Source organism: Blennius ocellaris (genome assembly GCF_963422515.1).
Source record: "Blennius ocellaris genome assembly, chromosome: 5".
NCBI lineage: Eukaryota > Metazoa > Chordata > Actinopteri > Blenniiformes > Blenniidae > Blennius > Blennius ocellaris.
This window is the reverse complement of record NC_137654.1, coordinates 13261955-13278304: the sequence shown is the minus strand read 5'-3', so window position 1 is coordinate 13278304 and position 16350 is coordinate 13261955. Positions and strand designations below refer to the sequence as shown.

Genomic DNA, 16350 nt, shown 5'->3' with positions numbered 1-16350 from the left:
AAGGAGAAGACAGAAAAGGTGTTATTTGCTGCCATCCGAGTGACGAGTTTAAGGGTGGGGAAAAAAACAGGTTTGAGATGCACTCCTGGTAGCAATGAATGCAAGCGTCCCCCGACATGTGCAATATGGCTGATGTTTAACAAAAAGAGGTGGTTATATATGTCATAGAAACAAAAGAGCGGAAAAAATGAAGAAAAAACATAGGACAAAGGATGGGGTGGGGGGTGGTAAGGGGGGGGTTGGCTAAGCTATCAGCCAAAGATGAGAGCACTGCAGCAATTACTGGAGAAACAGTCCAATTACATGGTATGCCTCCAAGGAAGGAGGGTGACAATGCTGCCATTTCTGTCCAGAATGGACTGGCACTGTACAGCAATTCTCTCTTATTCTTTTTTTTTTTTTTTTTTTTTAATGTCATCTTCAGCTACTTTAAGCTGACATGACTTCAAAAAGATACAAACAGTTGTTTGAAAATAGGCTATCTCAGTAGATAGAAGCAGCCTCAATTGCATGAATCCTATAAACACCTCAGTATTTTGAAGTCTTTCATTTCCTTTTTTCACAAAATCTCCTCGATATGCGGAGCCACTGGTTCCCAACATGGGGTCCGGGACCCTTTTGTAGAATGGCAGTGACTTTGTATGTTCGGGGACAGAAATATATTTACACATGTCGAATAAAATGATAAGACACTTTCTTGAACTTAAACCAGAGCTGGGAAATGATTTTTGGATATGAGTGAGAAAGAGTAGTTTCTGTGTCCATGTAAATGGACAACGATTGCAAAATGTGTCATGTTTGAATGAAAATATGTAAACGGGGCTATCATACTCCATGTAAAAAAGAGGGTGGGAGCCACTTTCTTCCTAGCTTGAATTTGTTTCGGTTGTGCCATTGTCGAAGCAAGCAGAAGCTCTGTGTTGTTCACAAGGCTATACAATTACTGATGATACCAGTGAAAGAGGAGAAAATTCATCCATTAATCTTTATGTATGTGTTGCCAGTCTATTATAGAGCTAGCTCAAAGATAAGGCAATCACAGACTCCTGCATTTTAAAGTCACAAGTAGAAAAAAACAGCTTTTTTTTAAGGTGGTTAAAGGAAGACAAAAAGCTCACACAGGAATAAGAAGAATATACAAACGCCATACAAAAAGACACACTTGACAGTATCATTGCAGTGAGGATTTAACCACTGCAATACCACGCCAAAGATATAAGGGACTAAATAGGTTGTCTGTTTACTAATAAAATCCATTCAGAACAGAATTTATGAACTTGAAAACCTAACCCAACTGTATTGAGAGGAAATCTGGAGACATACTCTTAGCAAGAACAAGCAAGGTAAAAGGAAAGATAGGGAAAACAGAAACAAAGAATAAAGGATATTGGCTTCAGACCAATTTGAGACCAACAGGCAACGCCGAAAACGTCCACTCTGATTTCCATGTGTTCTCACAGGTCAAATGCCCCGGAGCAGAGCCAAGGCTGGTGTGCGGCCGAAGAGACGTCAACTGCTGTCAGGTTAAACACATTTTAGTTTCTAAAAAAAACACACCAGAATGCTACAAAAACCTCTTAATAAGCACAACTCTCCAACTTCTTCCTTTACTTTTTCTATTGCGAGTGTGGTGTTTGCCGTTTTGTCTCCGACACCAACAAAACATCCCATCCTTTGCCAATAACACACTTCAGCACTCTCTCTGTTTGTCACTGGAGTTCTTCTCACACGTTGTGAATCCCGTCTGAAATGTCACCACAAAGACAAACTGTGGGCATTGTCTAAACACAGGTGGAACGTCACAATTCGGGAGGAATGCAGGAAAAGCAGACAACAGTGGAAAGACAATAGAGGAACTTTGCCAGACGATACATTTAAAGAAGCAAAGATGAAGCTGACATGTCAAGAAAGGCAACAACAAAACACAAAACAATCACTTTCTGACATTTTCCAACCCTCTGTACACACACACACACACACACACACACACACACACACACACACACACACACACACACACACACACACACACACACACACACACACACACACACACACACACACACACACACACACACACACACACACACACACACACACACACACACACACACACACACACACAAGATGTGACGCGGCTTTGAGCATTTCAACCTAATCCTCTGAACGCTGCCCACAAAGATGGAGAAAGTATACACTAAACAGTGTCTCTAAGTTCTTCCATGTGGACGGAAAAGATGGAGTCGCAAGAAATGAGATCGGGCTGGAAGAGGAACAGACGAGTAGGAAGTCAACACACACCACACAGTCGACGTACGCAACATGCATGCACACACAAACGCACTGAAAACCTCCACAAGCTCTCATGTCTCCCCACTGTCACCTCAACAGTAGCTCTTATGGGTCCTAAATTCCCTCGATCTCCCACACACACGCACACGCACACACACACACACACACACACACACACACACACACACACACACACACACACACACACACACACACACACACACACACACACACACACACACACACACACACACACACACACACACACACACACACACACACACACGCACACGCACGCACGCACGCACGCACAATATATATAGCTGTGTATTACAGGGTGTGCCACTCAAATGTGTAAAGCTGTTAAGCAGCATCTACTCTGCTAGATGTTTGGTCCCCTTGGAGCTGAAATATTGATCAGTTCGCAGGCAAAGCAGTGGAGCTCGCGCCCCCACCGTCCCCATGTATAATTGAAGTGTATATCTTTTAGTGTGGTTTGCCAGTTGGGAGCAAGAATTAGGGATGGAGGTAAGCTGAAGGCCCGTCTATGCTGCCATAGTAGCTCCTTTGTCCATCCATCATAGGGCTTTTCACACGGGCGGTTTTCATGGGCCCGCTACTTTAAACTTGAGGAAGTGCCATGCCTTGTAAAAGAAAACAAAGAGTGGAGGACAAGACACTGCAAGACTCAATAAAGGTTCATGTTTTACAGCTCGCCATTTATCGCAGCACTTAGCAGGTCAATGAAGGGGATACGAGAAGCCTTTGGGCCATTCGGGGGCAGAGAGCATTCATCAAAGAAACATAATTCAGTTAGGCTGGTGCTGGCATATACCTCCCATTTTCAACTTTTTTTTTTTTTTTAAAGACGCACTTTGCCTCAACGTCTCTCAATACTTTGAGGTCCTAGACTTATCTGCATCATCTTATTGCTTCTGATGTACATCCTCAGAATACTCAAGGGAAAAAGTATTTCCACCAACAGGTGGGGGTATTACACTGGTAGGGGTAGGACTGTCTGGTCTACAATGTAATTGTGCTAGCACTTTGAGCAGGACCTATTGCTTTTAAACATATTTAATAACTGACAAAAAGCTTTTCATTTGAAACTGAAACAATTCCCCACCATTTCAGACAAGTTGCTATATTTTCCATTGCAGAGAACATAGAAACTGAAGTACCTTGTTTATACGTGTCCATATATTGTGTTACTGAGAGACTTAGGTTGCGCGTGTTCAGCAACTTTTCATAAACTGGCCTTGTAAACAGACACCCAAAACACAACAGAAGTTCCGCATTTTCACTTGAAAACGATGTTGTGTAAATGGGGCCTCAGTCAATCGCAGGTATGCAGAAATGTAATCACCATATGGGAAACATGTTGATGTATTATACATGCTTCTTAAAGGGCTCTCAGCAGACTTGAAAAGTCTGAGTTAAAGTTCATGACAGCCTTTTACAAAGTTGCTGCTGTGAAATGACAGGCAGACGCCACATTTCCAGTCCCAAACACCCCCCCCCCCCCCCGCCCACAACCAGGTGTGATGCATCAATGTCAAAACACAACCAAGTTCATATGCAGAGAGGGAGCTGACAGATACCCAATACTCAACAGTGAGTTAATTATTCAAAGAGAGTGAAGCCACAGAAAAGCATCCTAGTGCATTACTTTCGGAAGGCGTCGACGCACAAAGAAGGAATGCATACTCCTCTCAAGAAAAGGTGCTCCGAAAGCAACAAGTTGAAGAGCCCATGGGCTACTAAGTGTATGCCAAGCACACAAAACAAAAGGTGGTAATTGCAACACTGGAGCAAACACCACCCACACAGTCACACACTCATTTGGTAATCCCAATAAAAGCTTTATTTAATATAGTAATTATGCACTGCCAATTTGATTTAAAAGAAGAAGAAAAAAACAACAAGTGTGTCCACAGTGTTTTCTAAATGATTGTGATAATGGAATTCTTAGACATGTCATTATTGTGGCTTTCATAATGACCTAGTTGGTCTCTTATGTTGCTTCAGCCCAGACTGAAAAAAGTAAGCATTTTTAGATTGACCACCATGACATTATGTTCAGTCATGCACATCTCAGAGGGTGAATGCTAATTGGCATTACTGATCTCCTGGATTCTACGAATGCTACAATTGAGCCTCTGTGACCCTAACTTGATGGAGGGAGGGAGGGAGAGCTTGTGATTCTCCATCTTTAACACTGCTTTCTCCAATTCAGTGTCACGGGTAAAGACAAAAGTATCTTTTGGACAAGTCACCGGTTAAACACAGGGCAAACAAAGATACAATCTCACATTCACATATAGAATCAATTTAGTGAGATTTAGCGTCAAGGACTGTGCCTTGGGACAACTGTGCAGCGGTGCTCTTATATGGTTCTGAAACCTGGAGGTTGACCAAGGGACTGAAGCAGAAATTGCTCATCAACAAGAGCCTGAGGGGCATCCGGTAGATTTGGTGGCCAGGAAGAATGTGTAATGAGGGGCTTTGTAAACAAACAGGGCCGAAGCCGATAGAGGAGATAAAACAGTGAAAGTAGGGTTAGAATGGCCACACGATAATGATCCCAGCTGAGCTCATGGCCAAGAGGGCCTTTGAGAGGAACCCGCAGGAAAAGCACAATAGAGGGACACCTTGACACACCTGGAGACACACGAGAATATCAAAGTGTGAGGAGCAAGCGCTTAGGTGATGGCTAGTGTTAGTGGAAGACCTATGTATGTTTCATCTAAGAAGAATAAGTGAGTAGCCCTAAACGTGGGTATTTGGGAAAATTCACCATAATCTCTATTGAGCTCCGTTCTTTTTTCTTTTTTTTTAATTAAAAAAACATTTTTAAATACAACACAGTCATTCCGACACCTCAGTGTGGTTAGAAAGCGCTATATAAATCTAGACCATTTTTACCATTTACCATTTAAAGGAGAAAATAGAAAAGCCCAACATATCCACATGAGCAAGCAGGTTTATTTGCGACAGAGGACGGAGGAAAAACTCCCTCTAACAGGGAGAAACCTTTGCAGAAACCAGACTTGAGTTCCGTCCTTAACTCATTTTATTTTCAACACAACTCCTCCTCAAAAATTACATGGAAAAAGATGCTGGGAGAAGGTATTCTGCAGAAAGCGTGTTCTACTTGTAAAGCTTTCTGGCGGTTCTAAGGTGAGGCTTGCTCCACACTTTGCCTCTTGATTTCTGACTCTGAAGGTTGCCATCAATATAGCTACCAAAACAAACCCATGTCTCAAAAAGTTGCAATAATGTGAACCAAAATTTGACAAAAGTATCTCAAAGATTATCATGTCAACTATGAGATCAATATACTCTCTGGCAGACGATGAAAAGTAAAAGTATCCTGCCTTTGGCTCTCACTCCAAAACTCCAGTAAAGTCCTTTTCGGTGTGTGCTAAGCCTCTGCCTCCTGCCACTGCCCACTGAGCTGCAAAGAAAACATAAATGACAGCGAACTGGTCTTGCAGAGGGCCGCTGTCTGACAACAGAGAGAAGCAAACAAAGGCATACGATGGCTTATCATTTTTACATGTCAGTGACTTCTCAGAGTATTTGAGTTGAGTCAACAGGACACCGCTGAACTGAAAGGAGGAGGGTGTGTGTGTGTGTGTGTGTGTGTGTGTGTGTGTGTGTGTGTGTGTGTGTGTGTGTGTGTGTGTGTGTGTGTGTGTGTGTGTGTGTGTGTGTGTGTGTGTGTGTGTGTGTGTGCGTGTGCGTGTGCGTGTGTGTGTGTGTGCTGAAGTAATGGGAAACAAAGTGCTCTCCAGTATGAAGGTCAATATTGTTGTTATTGTCTCTGCAGTGTGACTAACCTGGTACAAGGGACGATCATCAGCAGGGATTAATAAACCAGAACAATCAATCATATCAATGCGGACAAATCTGATATCGGACTTGAAAGACATGCTGTCAAAAGAAAAGAGCGAATGTGAGATGTTGCTGGTGGTGGTGGGTGGATTGGTCAGGGGGTGGTGTGGTGTGTTGTGCAGTTAATGTGGAGTGTAGTGGGGGACAGAAATATGAACATTTGTGATGATTATTTCTTCTGATGCCTTTCAGTCAACTTGTTTTAATGGAAAAAACGAGTTGTATAAACACATTTTGTGTGACAAAAATGTATTTCGTAATATGGTTAACAATAACAACAACAAAAAAAGATGTTCAGCTACAACTTTAACACTAAATATGATCCATCCATCAATGCTCATTAAATTTTAAGGTCATTGATTGGGGATTACAGATTATAAAAATGGCACCGGTGAACAAATACTATGGGTCCAATATGAGCAAATGAGCCAAGTACTCATCAGCCACAGTGTTACTTTCAGTGATCATTAAGATAAAAAGCACATAAAGGTTATTCTCCATTACAAGTTAAAAGTCTGCAACTTGTATCTGCTGCTCGAAGACATGGTGCTTAATAAGAGTGCAACTCGAGAGGAAGAAATCACCTGTGTGGGTGGACATCTGCTTAATGAAAACAATGTCACGATTTCCACTCAACTGCTAATTACATCTGATGGAAATATCTAAGTTAAGCACCAAAAGATTGGCACCGGTTGCCACCAGGTTTGAGCTGAAGTGCCCTCCATCAACATCTCAGCCCTGTTCATTCTCAAGGTTGGGCTTTCTCGGACTTCCTGCTGTTCAATTACCTTTCCTCCCATCTAAACATCTGCTAATGTGCGCGAGTACACCGTTTCCAATCTGTGGACTGCAGTTATGGTGAACAGCAGTTAAAAATGTGTGGGCTAAAGAGAGTGGGCTAACTTCAGCACGGTGAATGGAGACAGTCGGTGCAGAGCGTGAAGCAACAGTTGTTTCACGACAAGCGACTTAATTGACTTTACCACATGTCCCTCTATTATTTACAGAATTATGGATGAGTATCAATGAAATATAGATGATGGCATCAATTATACCTATTCCCCAGAGAACAGTGGAAAGACGCTGAGAATTAAAAGCCCATACATGTTACAGCTAATTTAAAGGAATTTGCAGATTTTAATCCATTCACACGTTCAATTACTTTTTTGTTTTGATTTGAGTGACTGTTGCAAAAAGCTAGATTTGCAGTTTTTTTTTCTCTTAAAAGCATCTTAAAAGCGTCCATAAAAACAGCAACTTAACATACAAATACAACAGAATACTTCAATAGCAGAAAAAAAAAAGGTTGACTACTTGTTATTTGAACAACAAAAATCCTGAGAATCAGCTCTGAAATCCTTAATGGAGAGGACAACGATTCAAACAGAATACTCCCAGAGGAACTGAATGGTTCAGGTTGAATCAGCTGGTCTTTTACCATTACATCTGTTCACTTACAGAAATCAACAGGAAGGAACATAATTGATCCTGTCATGGCTACTCTCCTCTCAGAAATGTTGACACCGGCGTGCAGCCGTCTCACCTTCTACCTGAACACAAGGGGAAAAGGGCACGACTTCCTCCTGTGTGACAGCCAAATGTCCACGGTTGAATAGTCTGCGAATCATGTGTGCAATCATACGCGGTGGACTGCGAACCACCGTGCGCAACGCAAAGCAGCAACAACAACAACAACAACTACCACCATGGCAGACTTCAAAGACAAGTTGTTCTTCGGCTGAGCCAACCTTTCTGGAGTACGTCTCTGCTTTTAGAGAGAGCGAGGCGAAAGAAGGAGGGATGAGGGTTTTAACTGTAGCTTTGTTGCAACACTGACAGCTTAAATTTGGCAGGCCACTGTATGTTGTAAGAAACAGAAACTCGTGCCGTGGTGAAGGCTGCCGTGTGTTCATTACTCCCAGCTTAAGTTTGAACCGTGTGGGATTCATCTCTTTGAAACTGGGTTGTTCTTCAGAGTACAAACATTCAAGAAACAAAAGTGGAAGAATTGCACGACTGATGTTGGAATACTTTCCCATCGACAAATCTTCTTTTGCTGCAAGATTCTTTGAAGTCATGTCGTAAAGCTGTGCGTGCTGCTGAAGCATATTGTTTTTAATCACACTGTAGGGATCTAACACATAACGGTCCACCCTGCTGTGGGGGTCTTTTAGATTTTAGCTGGCTCGGCTTGAACATGTGGATAAGATTATTAAAGAGAGTAACGAACAGAAAAAAATTAAGAGAGTGTGTGTGTGTGTGTGTGTGTGTGTGTGTGTGTGTGTGTGTGTGTGTGTGTGTGTGTGTGTGTGTGTGTGTGTGTGTGTGTGTGTGTGCTTGTTTTGTTCCCAGTTTGGTCCGTGCATTGCCAAAATGAGGACCAAGAAAAACAGAGGTTGCACGGACATGAACAAACTTGGCCTTTTCTCCCGAAGCCCAGCTGTCGGCCTGATAATGTTGCACATATGAGAAGAAACCGCTGGCTCCCTGTGAAGGCAGGGAGTTCAAATGAAGTGATCACACTGAGAGACAATGCAGAAAGATGCACATTTCGCTTTGCCTCCTCCAGCCTCTGGACTCCTGTGCCTGTACGTCTGCAGCGCAACATTGCCCTCTGTTGGCAACTGCTTTCACTGCCTCTGGAGAGTGACCCTCGAGAAGAGTCATCTGAACAATCTTCGGTCATATTTTGAGAAAAACAACAATTTGTGGGGAATTGTGAGTGTAATATGGCTGTTAAAAGACATACCGATTTGGAGCTGTGTCTTTTTTCTATAAAACCAAAAAGAAGGACTTATGACATCACAAAAAAAAAAGGTGTTCAAGAAAGTTTTACCAACGGGCAAATGTGTTTGTTTGTTTGTGATCAGAAGAAAATTGACCATTTAAAAATCCTGAAAATACTTTACAAGCCATGAAACAAATAATCATTAAGGCTTTCACAAGCCCATGGAGCCATCCCAATACATTTGACTTGACACCTTAAAAAAATTTAACAACTTGCAAAAGCAGACTGACACACAAAGCAAATGACAGCACCATCGTTAGGGTGCCATGCAGACAAGGTGCGCACAAAGCTAGAAAACACATTTCGTCCAAGCTCTCTGCTCCTCCCTTTAATCACTGTGCATCTTCGCATTTCACCCAAGATTAAAACCAATCCATCATGGGTGACTGAGAGAGAGGAGGGGTGGGGGGTGGGGGGTGGCGGGGGCAATTTCCACTGCGCTCCTGTAACTTATGAGAGAATCCCAATTCCTCCTCTCTTCTAACATCATTTGGATATCAAAGAGCAATTCTCCATTCATAAACAACAGCATGAATGCGAGTGCATCAGGCCAAATCCAATAGAACATTATTTTTAAAAATGAAAAAAGGCTAGTGCAGATCTCACTGTATGACACAGAGAGAGCCAGGCCCACTTTATCATCCTGATAGGATGTGTTGTGCTTGATATCATTACACTGGATGGATAATGTGATTTAGATGCTTATTAGGCTTCCAACAGAGGTCTATTCTATACAGGGTACGACTGTTTCACTGGATCAAAGTATAGGGCCACGCGCTTCCAGTGATTGTTCGATCAAAAAAACATCAAGCAGGGGAAAGGGGAGAAACAGATGGTGACAAGAGCAGATATCAGAATGTGCCATGGCTGTGACACATTGGTGTCTCTGTACAAAGACTTATGCAACAGTATGCATTAATCAGCCAGCCACAGCTCGCAGTATTCTTCCTGTTACGAGAGTTTCTCAAAACATCTTGTGGAGCAGCACACACAGGAAGCCGATGAGGCAGCTTCAAAATGGGAAGCTACTGAGGAGCTCCACATTGCTCTGACACGATCATAAAACAGTGGGTGACCGGCCTCCAACCAGGATGTACAGAGACCTTCAGATGTTTGACTCGGAGAGAAAAGAGACATCCAGCTGCTTCCCAGATATCTGCTCAGAAATAACAAAATGACTTGGAAGAGATGGTAAACACAGCGCTGGATTTCTCCACACTTCACAGGGATATATTTTCTACTTCACTAATGATAGCCCCTTCACGCACACACACACCAAAAAAAAAAAAAAAAAATTAATTTAGTGAAAGTTCAGACTGCAAGATGTGGCCAGCCTTCCTTAGCAACTGAGCAGATCTTCATGACCAAAGTAAAAGAGAGAACATTGAGCCGCTGGACATCATTTCCACCTGAAAGGGATTACATTCCAAAATGCAAGGACGAAGGATGAACACGGAGAGGCAAAGGCTTCACTTTAATCTGTAACTCCTCCTCCCCTCAGGCACAGGTACAAACAGTTTTCTTCCAGCGTGAAGTGCAGCTTTGCACAGGTGGGTTGCTCCAAGGATACAAGAGAACTTGCCACTTCTCGGAGGCCCCGAGGAGGTCAGACCATCTGTTGCAGGACTCCTTGTTCCTTTTCTCCCTCCAAATATTTCTCAACAAAACGGGCTTATGTCTGAGACTACGTGTTGGCACAAGGGATTTAGGACAGAGGGAAATGAAAATGGGAAAGTCTCAAATATGCCCGTTCTACTGCACAGGAGTGTGACTTCTACAACTCGACATGGGAGGACGCAGTCCTCTGCAACTGATTATCACAGAGAAAATAAGTTTAGCACAAATCAACTCCAAAGGCTGGTGTTATTTTGTGAACATGACCTTTTATGACTGTCAGTTGTGTGAGGCCCTGTGATGGACTGGTTAGATAAATCAATGTATAAGATGGATGGATGGATGGCACTGTCATTTTAAGGCGCAGTGGCCTGATTTCCTCAGAACTCCCTGTATATGCTCTCAAAATGAGAAACAATAAATGTGACCAAGTCAAACTTGATCAGAAAATAAATCTTGGTCTGCAATTGCACACAGACCACAGTGAATAAATACGACTCCAGAGATGTACTTATTGTTTTCATCCATCAAATAACCAATTAAATAAACAAATAGACAATTGTTGAGGCCCAACAAAACCACAGCTGAACTCATTGTTCTTCACTTTGTTTTGTGTGTATTCACTACAGCTCTTTTTGGCATCCTCAAAAATTCAATCTCTGATGAGAAATGTTTGATGAGACTTCAAAACATCCCATAACTTACTTGATTCACATTTATTTTTATTTTCAGTGTGTTATAAGCTCCTGTAAAGTTGCTAGTATTTTACATTTAAGAAGGAAAATGCCTCAAGGCAATGCAAAACTCCAGAACTGCAATGAAAATGTATATTTGGATAGATGGATGGATGGGTTGTCACAGCAGATGGTCTGCTCTCCTTTTCACTTTTCCTTCAATCCTTCCTTAACACATGACACTCCATACACTCCATCCTGTCTGCACTGTTCATTTCTACACTGTCCATTGCACTGAATGTACGTGAACTCACCTGCCGCCTTCTCATTCACACACATGCATTCTAAGTGAGCTTCCTCACTTTTCTTTCAATTGCATGTATGATGCCGTCGGCCAGCAGATAGATTGAAGATTGACTTTCAGCTTTTCAAACACACCGTTCCAGATCAAAAATGACATGCACAGTATATTCAAGCAGCGCCGAGATACCCGACACCCAGTCAACGGCATCAACCGCTGAAGGTTTGGAAAATGGGACTACGTACTCTGACAAGAGCCCGAGCCTGCACAGAGAAAATGAAGAGTTGCTTGAGAGCGCCGACTGTACGTGCATGCAACAAGCCCCCACCCACCCCCCGCCTCTCAAGCTGCATGGGCGCAGTCCACACAGCACCGAACTTAACAAAAGAACTTATTTCCAACCGCATGGATACGATGAAGATAATCTGGCTCGCGGCGCATTTCAATATCAGTGTCGAATATGTTATCTTTTGTATCTCAAGTCCTTCATTGTTACAGCGTTCTCTTTAGCATTTTCAATAGGTAATTGGAAATTTCATCATCAAAGCATGACTTTCAAAGAGTACATCTCTCACAGCATCATTTGATACCAAAAAAAATTTGTTGCTTTGTTCCCTTTGTCTAATGATGATTACAGAGAAGAAAAGACTCAGTTGTTGGCAAAAAAAAAAAGGAAAAGAAATGAAAAGAGTGCAGCAAAGTGAGGCAGCAGTCTTTGTGTGCAGCTGCTCCTTCTGACTGCACCTGCACTAACTCACGCCTAAAAGCAAAACTACAAATCCGATCCTCAGTCAATAAACACTCAACTCTTTTCATTTGTTTCTTCAGGGGAGCACAGAGATAACCACTCCCTAAAGAGTGTGTTAAATTACAATAAATGCTACAGTAAGTACACATAATAACCCCAGACAAACCATATAGGACTGATGTCCTAATGGCCTACTGTTTGTCAATATAATGTAGCCGGCATGCACTGCTTTCAGCAAAACAATCAGCATATAAACACTGAAATGGTGTGGAAACTGATGACACGAGGAAACTTAAGTAGAATTATCACATCACAAGAGGAGCTGTACTTCAGGCTCACAACAAGCACTTCAGTCCAAAGTGATTTTGTCAGTGGAGAAGAAAAAAACAACAACATGTATTTACAGCTGCAGCAAAAGCAATTTTTAACCTCATTAAATAATTGTGCATTTACTTGTTCGATCACCTAATGAGTACGATGGGCATTAAACTGTCAGGCTCAGTATTCATTATGTTCACAAGTAAGCCTCATTGGATTCAATTTGTCGAAACCTCTGCTTGTAGTGACATGAAATTTTAATTGTGGAAATTCACAGAGCCTCAGCCAAACCTCTCTGTTGGGAATAAAGCCTCTCTTGAATGAGGCGAAAAAATAAGTTTCGAAAGAGTCTATGTTTTTGTAAAATGTTTCAGAATTAGTCCCTAAAATTTACTCCAGTCTCGACATAAATCCCGTGATACTTTCTGGTCCAAAAGTCTCAGTGTTGTTTTATGCCTGTTACTCTTGAGACAGCCTTTAATTAGATATATTTTTCACAAATCTGAGATTTCTCTTATTCTAAAGAAATTAATGTGCATTTTCAACATGATGTTCTGTTTAACTATGCATCCTAGTCCAAAATACATTAAAAACATAACCTCTATTTCTGGCTGGTAAAAGTTTGGAATTTTTTTTTTCTCTGTAAAATTGCACATATGCCTTATTGTTGTGGTTAATTTTATAAAACCACTCAAATATGTCAGATCCACAGCATTTCTATTCATGTTAATGTACGTGAAGTCCTGCTGCAGCAATCTGCATGCATGTGATTCTCATGCTACTTTTCGAGCTATTCGTTATCTCACGTTCACCACAGCATCACAAATCTTTTGGGTCAGTGTTGTCTTACGTCTTTTACTCTAAATAAAACCTTGCAGGCCAGTTTTGGCCAAATGTCTGTCTGATTGAAATCCTTGTCATAAAGGCTTAAAGAGAGCGAGGAGGATAAGGAAGGGAGCAGTGCTCAGTTTGTTTTCTGCTATCTCGGTGTCACTAAATCCCACACACTGAATCCTTAATATAGAGATGCTGCAGCACAACAGGATGGTTTTACAATACCTCAAAATGTAAACTGATTAAGTAAGTCTTTAACACAGCAATATCCCCCTGATTATCACTGATGACTCCCAATAACCAACCAGAAATTTGCAGGAGGAAAACACTCTAGTTTATGAAATAAACCATTTCAAGCTTTATGGTTGCCTGTGTGCAGAGTTTTTCATTATAATCCAGCCTTAATCAGGCTGCTGAACTGGCAATAATTACATTTCGTATCCCAGTTACAGCAGGAGTTGTGTTAGTTATTGTCCACTTGAGCTGCAGCTGTGAGCACACAAGTTTGCTTTGCCTGAGAGTCAACCGATTTTGATCCCGTCTGTTGTGCAAACGGCTACAATTCTAATAAGACTGAGATGAAAACGCACCGAGAGGACATTGTGCTCCAATGACCGTAATTTGAGACTGTGAAAAATGCTTTTAAGTGCAAATTAATACTAAGCTAATTACGAATGTTTCGTGAGGCCTTTTCTCAACACTCCTATAATCAGACTGTTGCAACCTCGGCTTACACTTACATGAGTTGATTAAATCTCATCTACAAATGCCAGCTGCCATGCTGGATCTAGAAAAGACAGGTTTACAGCATGTGGACTTCACACTGCTTCCACTTTGAGTCACGAAATATTACAGCACAAGCAGCATGACTGATGCTTGGCTACAGTGAGCGACAGAGGGCAATGACAGTGAAATGCTTGATGCAAGTAATTTTCTACTTTTATGGCTGCTGTGGTTGACACATTGGCTATAGCAGTTTACGTCACATCTCAAGCTATTGCCTGGCCCCTACCGTATCCTTCCAATACTACAAGTGAATTGTATTACTTGCATTTGACCACACAACATCTGACAAATGTGTATTTGCAGAATTCCTACCCGTGCCATGATCTGAGGGAATACTAACCAATAAATCAGTCGTCTAAAAAAGGCTATGACGCATCTGACTTCACGTGAAAATTATGCTTGTGTTGTTCCATGGAACTTTCTGCCAGTGGTTTGAGTGATCATGTCTGCAATAAGGCATCTGAATCAATGAAAAAAAACAACAACAATCTGGATGTTTTGCTTACACCATTTACAGTGTAACAGACCTCTCTTTAACAATCGGAGCCACAATGAGTTTGAGTAGGAAATCTTTAAATCAAGTAGTAGAACTCCTATGTTCATGTATGATAATAATATGTGTTCTTTCTATTTAGATCGCTGCACTTATTCATTTATTTTTTTAAATATGTGGACCCTTTCATACTCTGGGTGCAAGTTTTCAAAGTTTTCCTAACACACCTCTGTGCATTTCTTCAACTTGACTTAAAGAAAAATGAAATTGAAGTAGGAAGCACTTCTTATTTAATTAAACTTTGTTGTGTCTAGACCGGCAGCCAAGCCAAGTCTAATCATGGCTCCTAATTTCAAGGTAGTTGATTGGTTTTAATTAAACAATGTCTGAGTGGAATGAACGGAATATATGTCTGAATGAGCGATGATTTCACTATACAATCATCAATCCACTGCATATCAAGACAGCATGAGACACTCAGTGAATCACTATCCAGGTCTGGTCTCATTTCAGTGTAAGTTGTACCTCATTGAAGAAAATCCTGTTGTTTTTCATCTTCTGTGGTGAGCTTTTCCATGTTTTCCCAAAGAAATACTGGTGATTTCTCTCAAATAGTGTCACTCGCAGCTGAAAGGTCACAGTTTGCTCCCCAGTAGAAATCTCCTGTAGGTGAACAAGGCAGACATGCATCTGAAATCGTATTTGTCAACGTTTAAAGCCCCAAGATAAACAATGTCTAACTTCTTTAATATAAACGAGGAAAAGAAGAGATATCTAAAATAGCCCCTGTAAAGTTCAATCATCTTTGATTTCTATGGCACAAGCCGACAGTACAAAATCAGTGATGTAAAGCTTGCGAAAATCTGAAAGCTTCAGGATTGTATGGACTTGCTGCCATGACCTCCGTGTGTGTAAACTGCTGGTGATCACCTGCGGGAGGTGGGCTGCAGTGACCCGGTGAAGGCTGAGCTGGAATCCCTGGGTCCGGTTCAAGTGGTTCTCCACAGCCTGACGAACGGTCTGACTGGGCGGAGGAACCCGCCTGTTTCTCTCAAACACCTCTCCCCAGCCGTTCGCCATACAGGACGCTCTGTGTTCCTTATTCACCATGCCAAAAGACGCATAAATCGAGGACACCGCTGGAACAGAACAGCATTAATGATCATTTCCTACCAGTTTGGATTTTCAAACCCCAGGCCGCCATATTGAAATAGGATTTTACAACGCAATCCCCGGGAAGGTGCCAAAAATACAAGTAATTCTACGGAAACTTCGAGCTATAATACAATTAATAAAACTAGCATTAACTACATTCTGCTATAGAACTCTTTCTTTAAAATCATACGTTAAACAACTAAACGCTTGGGCGAGATTTTAAGGCTGCTCCGTATGCTCGCACACCCCCTTTGCTTTGGTACTTTCCTCGAGGCTGCTTCAGTTGCTATGGCAATGCTCACGTTGCTACGTCGGTCCGGTCTTTCCAAACGCGTGTCACACAGGACTACAAAAACAAAACAAACACGCAAAGAAACAAATTAATTAATACATATTTACATACAGCGTGCGGACAGTGATTGCGGGTCCAGGTTGTATTTAGAGAGGACC

General features: G+C 41.8%; 1 protein-coding gene across 1 annotated transcript in view; it reads right to left on the bottom strand.

Moving 5' to 3' along the window:
- Window positions 1–15855, bottom strand: part of nphp4 (nephronophthisis 4) — a gene marked incomplete at its 5' end in the record, with an annotated part of 183363 nt that extends 167508 nt beyond the window's left edge. Inside the window, 2 exons of the mRNA XM_080496857.1 lie at window positions 15271–15408; window positions 15676–15855. Of these exons, the coding sequence (XP_080352983.1) occupies window positions 15271–15408; window positions 15676–15855 (318 nt within the window). The remainder of the gene's footprint in view (window positions 1–15270; window positions 15409–15675) is intronic.
- Window positions 15856–16350: the final 495 nt, after the last annotated feature.